General features: G+C 41.1%; 1 protein-coding gene across 2 annotated transcripts; it reads right to left on the reverse strand.

Annotated features, from left to right (window-relative positions):
• Positions 1-5,974: 5,974 nt before the first annotated feature.
• Positions 5,975-7,523, reverse strand: MC4R (melanocortin 4 receptor). 2 transcript variants are annotated; one of them, XM_068396709.1, is made up of 2 exons: positions 7,515-7,523; positions 5,975-6,847 (listed from the first exon to the last, which is right to left on the reverse strand). In XM_068396709.1, the coding sequence occupies exon 2, from the start codon at positions 6,737-6,739 to the stop codon at positions 5,975-5,977; it is 765 nt and encodes a 254-aa protein (XP_068252810.1). In that variant the 5' UTR covers positions 6,740-6,847; positions 7,515-7,523. The 2 variants fall into 2 exon arrangements, with proteins under 2 accessions (XP_068252810.1, XP_068252809.1); XM_068396708.1 differs by lacking the exon at positions 7,515-7,523 and having other exon boundaries at positions 5,975-6,970.
• Between the last annotated feature and the right edge of the window lie 933 nt (positions 7,524-8,456).

Below are 8,456 nucleotides of genomic sequence, written 5' to 3' on the forward strand. Positions count from 1 at the left end.
ATCCTGCTTTCCAGAAAGCTTTCAGACTTCCTTGGTCCAGCCAAAACTGGGAAAGTGTGGAGAGTGGTTACCTCAATAGTAGCAATTTAATTTTACTTTTTTTTTTTTAAAATCAGACCCCTTTTTTTGTCTCCTCTTTCAAGGGGAAAAACCAAGCTTGATATTGTTTCTGTAATTAATCAACCTTCAGGTTGTAGTGAACACAGCTTTATAAAGCTTGCTGGGTTTTTTTATGATGTACTTGAGGGGTATATGTTGAACTCTGCATGACCTGTGTTAGCATGAGAAAAAATCTCAGAACTGCACAGAGATGTTATCTCAAGAGAAGATATTTTTATAGCAGATATTATCTTCATAATAAGTTTTAATTCTTCTGCACTTCAAAATGGTTGCTGAAGATTATTGCATGAATAAGGCATTTTATTTATGCTCTGCTGATACGGGCCTCAAATGTATTTGTACTTCTGTTTGTTTACTCACCCACTGCCTTTTACAAAGAATAAAGCTCTGATGAGCTATAATGTGTTTGTTTCAAAAATAGTTAAGTATTGCAAATTGTACAACTCTATGTTTTTCAGTTTTCTTTTTGCCACCTGGAAACCCATATAACTTATTTTTTATTGATGCACCGCACAACATACGCAAGATTTACAATGGATCCCTGCTTACACGGCCAGCAGAGGCTGCAGCCTGAACCTGTGGGTCCCCCAGGGCTCTGTCAAGAGGGATGCGCCAGGGTCAGATCTCAGCGGTAAAAGGTTGGCTACAATTTCCACAGAAAGGACTATCTGAAAATCGGATGGGGAAAGTGGATCATTCAGAGGATTGAAATAATAGACATAGGATAGGATTGAACAGTACGTTGTTCAAAGTCATTAATTCAGAAGCTAACAACGGGTTTTGAAGCTCTACGGTGAGAGCTCTTCAGCAGGAAACAGCCCAAAAGGGGAACATTTTGGGTTGAATAGTTCATCACAGGGGGGCAAACAAAAAAAGAAGAGACGCTGAAGCTGTGGATGTGAAAGAGGCACATAATTTAGGTGAGAAGTTTACTGTGGAACAGAAGTAAAATGTACAGAGCAATGGGGCTTCACCTGAAATGCTGCTCACTGTGTTGTTGTCTACCATGCTGTACCCGGTGCAGGCGCCCAGGCGCTGGCAGCAGCAGATGGGCCCTCAGCACAGGCCCCTGTGAGGAGCAGCCGGGGCTGCCCCGCACCGGACACAGCCGGTTCCAGCCGGCTCCAGAGGCCCCAGCGCAGGGCACAGCTGAGCCCCTCAGCCCTGGGTGGGCGCCTCGGGGAAAGCCTGTGTCAGAAAGCACAAAACGCTGCTCTAGCATTTGTCTTTTTGTTTCCCACTAGCTGAATCAGTAAGGAAATATTTATTTTAATTAGACATAAATTAAGTTCACTATCCCCAAATCAAGTCTGTTTCACCTGTGGTGGTAGCTGGTAAGTGATAGCCCTGTCTTCATCCAGACCCACAAGCTTTCTCATTCCTGATCTTCCGATTTGCTCCCCTCATCCCAGCTGGGTGGGGGTTTTGCTGCTGGCCAAAGGCAAACCCACCACAGAGGCAGGGGATCACTCGGAGAACTCAGACTGATGGCAGTCCAGAAATATACAAGTACAGAAATATAGCAAGCGTGAAGGAGAGCAATTGAAACAAACGAATAATGTTTGCAAAGGAACTAATGCGTAAAAGCGGAACTGATGCATACATTTACATTACAAATTCAAAGGGGGTGATTTTTAATCCACAAATCTGAAAATCTCTTCTTCTATGAACGGAGTGGGTGAAAATATGAAAAACAGCTAGGACAACAGAAACGAGCATGGTCAGTTCATAACCTGGCTTATAGGGCAGTGAGTATCTGTAGTAGCAGTAGACAGTCCTGTGACATGTGAAGTCTCCTTTTTTTAGTAAGTGAGAGAAGTATTTAATCCAAAGAGAAAACCCTAGGATACTTGAGATATGATTGAAGGGTTTGAAATATTAATTCAAAATCTAAAGTAATTTCTGGACAAACAATGAAGATTTTACCCCTAAAGATTAAATTTTCTGAGAGCTCCTTCCAGTGGGATTGAGACTGTAATTTTTATTCAAGCCCATAAGCAACACAGTATATTATAAATAACATCAGGACCAAAGTTCTTCTTCACCAGAATTCAGTTTGAGAATGAACAAGCCCCCAGTGAACACATTGTAGAATAGCATCAGTTTAACAACAACAAAGTCATTTTAGAATTGCATCACTAACATGTACTGTGCACATCTATTAAAGGATTAACTGAAGGCATTGTTGTTGCTGTACATTGAATAACATGTGAGTCCATCAGTTCATTTCTCCTTGCTTCAAGATGACAGCATGTTTCTGTTGTAAAGGGGATCTTGGCTCATCGTTCAAAATCCACTCTGCTAAGACCAACTGCAGCCTCCTAAGTGCTTTTCAGAGTCCTTTGCTTTGTTCAAAAACTACTTCAAAGCTAAAGAAATGTCCCTCTTGAAGGAAGACATCTGCTTCAAATGTTTTGCATGTTATATTATAGTCAGTTATTGGGAAAGGGCAGAGAACGCTACCATCAATTCCCAGCTCAAGCAAAGACTGTCTTCTAGCAGGCTGAGCAAATCCATTAGCCCCTTTTCTCCAGCAGAAGTGAAAATGTAAATCCTTATACCTGTAAAGTGGAGACAAAACCATTGCTTTGCCACAGAGGAACACGCCATGGTTACATAACATGACTAAAACGCTAAGTGCTGAAGTGATTAGGGTCCCAGGTGTTTAAAGAAAGAAACCTCATTTTCCTAGAAGATTTTTCAAATAGAAGAACAAAGCTCCAGCAAATCGACTGTGGAAAATAATCCTCCACTGACCCCACTCTCTAGCAAGCTAGATGAACTTATTTATCTTTCACAACACCAATTTCTATGGCTTTCTGCTGGAAAACTGCCAGAGCTATAGGCAAACAGAAACTGATTCAGCTACTCAGAAGGAACAGGGTATCTGGGAATACGAAAATTATCTATGTAGGAGGTTTGTCAGCATTTTCAATAAATTATGCTCTAAAAGATAATACCATGAAATGAAAAAGTCCTCTTTAATTAAAAACTCTATTTTAAAAAGTATGTATATACATTTAGCTTTATAAAATAAAGACAGAAGAGCTGCTAAGAAGGCTCAGAGTTGCTAAAACCTTGGAATAAGCTAGTTTTAAAAATTAGATTTCTAAATGAGATTTAGAGCTTAATGGAGTCACAATTCTCTTGACTAGTCTTAGTCCAAATAAGCACAAAAGAGATACACACCATTTTTGGAAACTAAAAGAAAACCATTGATGAAAACTTCCACACCAGCATGATACAAATTAATTGTTACTTGTCTTCCCCTTGGGTTGCTAAAAGAAGTGAGACTGTTAGTTTTAAGAATCAACTGGGAGTTCAGGAAGTAGTTTACCTCAGAATTCAGATGTGTTTTAATTAGGTGTCTGGTCCTTGTATAGACTAAGGGGAGAAAGAGAGACTTTGGAGGTAATGTTCAGAGCACCTAAGGTAGGATCTTACTCTTGTGCCACTTTCCACTGGACCCCTGTATCCATGGACAACAATGGGAATATATGGAGACCAATATAATAATTTAGAATCCTAAAATAGCTAAAGAAAGTGAGGCAAAACAAAGATCAAGTGAGATTTGTTTCTTGTTCAAACGGGCATCAACAATTTCTTGCATTATTGCCAGAGCATTTTTGCATAGCTAACTTCATGTCTTGTGGGAGACGAAAAGGCCTTTAATAGAGTCCGTTGGATTTTTGGATAGACTATTAGTGTAAATACATTCATTTTTTTCTCCTCTTGAGCTTTAATCCTCCTCCTTTGGTATTTTTTATTCTCTACCCAGTGGGACCAGCTAGGAATGTATTACTGAAATGTTTATAGCTTCCTCCAGAAGAAAATAAGTAGAGTTAATGTAGTAGATATATTTCAACATCTTCCACAGAGCAACCATTATGATGTGGCAATATCATTTACTAAAGCTGAGAGAAAATAACGGGTGTGTTGCAAGCAGTGTTGTGGATGGAGTGGCCCAAGTGCAAGAGCAGGGTGTAGGAGACCTCATTTCTCTGCTGCTGGTCTACCAGGGGACTTTGATGCACAAAGTCAAATGAGTTTCTTACTCTCCCTGTAAGTAAATTGAAGTTATAGATACTGACCCACCTTAAGTCCTTCATGCTCTTTGACAGAGGACCAGATGTTGTCACAGTTTTACGGTATCCTGAAAAGTTACCCACAACTGAAAGATCAGTTTCTGGCTGGAGAAGAATCTCAGGTAGCAAACAATGGGCTCTCATGAATAGCTTTTCATTGTATACGTCTTTCTTTAATAAGGGAACAAGCAGCTTGAGGGAACAAGCCATTTCCAATAAATTAATAGGCTGCTCATCCAACTAATTCACGACACATCTTGGTAAAATTAGGCATCCAGGATTAAAACCTACATTATTCTTTACATTCAATTATGACTTTTTAAATCAGAACTTTCCAGGTTTTCTACCAGTTACCACTATGTTTTTATACTTTCTAGGAATAAATAAGTTTTTCTATGCCCTTACATAGAAGCTGACGTTGTCGAGGTGTTAAGGGACACCTTCATGGAATCCTGTGTACTCACATTTATACTTTAAATACTTCCAAAGGTGCTAAAATCAGGGACCTGTGGTCCCTATTATAATCTGAGGAGAGAGAGTGGCATTTTAGCATGAAACTGAGAACACATCAACTAGATGCATGAAAAGGTGAAATGACTTCAAGCAGCAGTAACACACAGGGTTGCCAGATACAGAGCATGGGTTTAAAGACTTGTCGGCCAGTATCCCTTCTGTGTGATAACATTGCCCCCACAAAGTTCATGTGCTCCACAGTATGGCCTGAGGTGCTCAAGCCAAATTAGCATGTACCTTGACTCCTCTGTAAGGATCCTGGCAGTGGATCCCATCTGCTAACACCACACTTAGAGAGCAGCTTGTTTCTAACAAGGATGTATTTTCTTCTGAAACACAGAGTCCTTGTTCCCCATAGCACCTCAGAACAAGGAAGGACTGAGTGTTCAAACTGAAGTTCCCTCTTCATCTTCATCAGGTAAATCTCTCAGTGGCTCTTTACATTGGTGCTGGCCCTGTCAATGTTAATACTGTACCTGCTTCATGGCTGAATGGAGGGTGCTAGTTTGACTGGATGCCAGTCTAGCAAATATATCCAGGGTTAACTGATGCTCAAGGGAGAAATTTCAACTTTGCAAAAAGGTACTCTCGGACATACAGCAATCATCATCTTGCAAAAATACCCCCAAAACCCAAGGATTCAACTGTCTCAGGAGCAGGCGTTTAAAAAATCTTCTTCTGGGCAATAACTGTAACAAAGGACACAGTTGCTGCTTGTGGAGTAGGAGGAAAAGAGTTCAAAATGAATGAACACAACTTGCTGGTTGCAGTAACCTTTATGAAAAATCTGCTGTCTAATTCCAGAGAACCTCTAATTCACTAACAGAGAAGAACATGCTCTATTTTAAGCTGTATATAATGTAGCAGATAGCTACAATTACTTCAACAGAATAAGGAACAGTATCAGGCAATATGTACTGTAAGCCAGGCAAGTTATTTATTTTGTCAGCAGTTGGAACATACAGCTGCTCATGTTTGTTAGTATTTCACATTCATCATTACACTTATTTGCTTACTTACAAATGCGTATGAAGTGCTACTTCTCTTTCCAGCCAAATAAATTACAAACTGCAGATATCACAAACATCATACAGAAATATGAATTACATGTGAATGGGATACAAGGATGAGAGGGAGGGGAGACAGAAAGAGGTGCTCACTGTTAAAGAGTTAACCCAAATTCTGCTGAGAAAAAGGATCTGAAGGCTTGGAAGTCTGTGCTGCATGTTGTGTACATAGTAACATATCCACTCAGTTTAATATTTGCCAGGCAAATCACAAAGCCCTCTCAGGCTACAGCAGCATATAATCTCCTTGAATGTTTTCCTGAGCTCCTGGCTCCGGAATGCATAGATGAGTGGATCAATGATGGAATTGCACATGATGAGGATGAGGTAGAAGTTAAAGTGGGACATGAAGCACACACAGTAAGGGTTGTAGGGGCAGGAGATGTAGAAAATCAGGTGCAGGAAAAACGGAGCCCAGCACACAACAAAAACTCCAATCAGGATGGTGAGAGTGATGGCCCCTTTCATGTTGGCCCCTTGGCGAATAGGGCCAGTCCCTGGAAGAACAGCAATCTTTTTGATATGCATCCGAGCCATCATGAACATGTGGACATAGAGGGATGCCATGAGAATAAGCATAGTGAAGAACATGCTAATAAGGCAGATGATGACAACACTGCTGTCAGAGTAAATGATGAACAAAATGCCTGAGACTGTGCAAGCAGCCCAGATGCATGTGATGATGACCCCTACGCGTTTCACCGTCATGATATTATGGTACTGGAGGGCGTAAAAGATAGTAAAGTACCTGTCCACTGCTATTGAGAGGAGACTGCAAATTGATGCAAGCAAAGAACTGCAAATCACTGAGTCAATGACATTGTCAATGTTTATGGTAAAGCTCTGTGCATCTGTGTCTGTATTGTTTAGCAGAGTGATGACAATAGTTTCTGATCCATTAGAAACACTCACTAGCATGTCAGCCACAGCCAAGCTACAGATGAAAAAGTACATGGGTGAATGGAGGTTCTTGTTCTTGGCTATCGCCACAATGACCAAGACGTTCTCCAGCAAGCTGATGATGCCCAGAGTCACAAACACTTCGGGGGATACAAAGAGTTGCTCGTAGCATCCTCCTGAGGAGTGTCCCTTTGCATTGGGCTCGCTGGCACCTCCATGCAGTCCGTAGCTGTGGTTCCAGAAATGGAGAGGCTGGAGTGTCCCACGGTGCTGGGTGAAATTCATCTTTTAAAACTCCTATTCCTTTTGCATTCCTTTGAAAACCTTCTTTGGCTTTTCAGCTTGAGAAGAAAAGAAAAATAAGCCAGCAACGGAGGCAGGCAGCAGTTAGGACACTTTGACTGCTGTTACAAAATAAGGTTTCAAACTAAGAAATGCTGGTTTACTCTCTCACAGATGCAGTTTCTGATCAACATCACATTTACCTTGGTGATCTATGTCACAGAGCCCCAGCAGTCTGTAAGCTGGCATCAGATTCTCCCCTACAGTCAACTGCTGTTTAGTTCACTGGATGCTGCAAGGCTTTTTTGTTCCCTTCCATTAAGAGAGGCAAACATAAAATGCCCAAGTGACCGCTGTGGAGCAGAAACTAATTTCAAACTGCAAGCACTGGTCTCGCTGTCAGACAGTGCACGCTGGCTGCCTGTTTTATGGTGTGTGGAGGAGAAAAATATTCAGGGCACTCTCCGCCTCTGCTTTGCCTTCCAGCCAATGGGGCTCGGGAGCTGCAGAAAGTCGAGGCGCTGCTGATTCTGAGCCTCTCTGAAACATCACACGGCACAGTGGATTCAGATGCAGCACAAGCTACCAGTAGCTCCAGGAAAGCAGATAGGCTACCAGGGATTTGTCTCCCTTCTGTAACTTCTCAGAATAGTATTTTAATACTGATTTTTAATTAGCAATCTTACAGAACTGTACTAGCAATCTTACAGAATTCCTGCAGCTGAAATGATGGCTTTTTATTTTTCAGACTGTTATTTACTGTGATTTACTCTTGCCTCTTCTGTGGCACAGAGTTGCTCTGTCTTGTTTATGTGGCAAAATAGGAAAAGGACAAGGAAGCAAGAGAATACTTATTTCCTCTTGGTTCTCTCTCCCAGAACTCCCTTTCATTGCTAACTTTTATATGCCTTAGTTGTCCATTTGCAAGATGTGTTGTTGCAAGGTTGCATTATACTCTCTAAGCTTCTTATAATTTTTAAGAAATGGAGACCATCTAAGGACCAAAAACAGAACAAGGAGCCAAAGTCACAAATGGCTTAATAAATTGTCCTAAAGAAAGTAGTTTTTCCCAGGTAATATCCACCTTCATCAACTTATTTCCAGAAAGGAAAAGATTCTAGACTTGATTGCAGAAGCCTTGTTGCTATCAGGAATTAGGATGTTGGGAAGAAAAAGAAGTCAGTATTTAGAACAGATGAAGGAAAGCAACAGGAGACAAAGTTGCAGTCTGTAAGAAATGGGGCTCATACAACGGCAATGACACAAAGGCATCAATAAATCTCCTAAAAGTCCATCCAGAGGGTTGTCCCTGTGCTTACCTGGCACGAGCTGAAAGTCAGCTTGTGTGCAGTCTGCCAGGGAAAGCCCTTAAGAAGGAGGAAAATAATGCCAAATCAATACGAAGAGACAGGGACAAAAGTTATTTTGCTGTTTCCCCTTCACACATTGCAATTGAGGACTGAAAAACATATACTGATCAAAGCCTAAA

Source organism: Nyctibius grandis, chromosome 3 (genome assembly GCF_013368605.1).
Source record: "Nyctibius grandis isolate bNycGra1 chromosome 3, bNycGra1.pri, whole genome shotgun sequence".
Classification (NCBI taxonomy): domain Eukaryota; kingdom Metazoa; phylum Chordata; class Aves; order Nyctibiiformes; family Nyctibiidae; genus Nyctibius; species Nyctibius grandis.

Excerpts from the sequence above, each read along its gene's own strand:
- MC4R (XM_068396708.1), bottom strand. The coding sequence starts at position 6,970 with ATGAATTTCACCCAGCACCGTGGGACACTCCAGCCTCTCCATTTCTGG.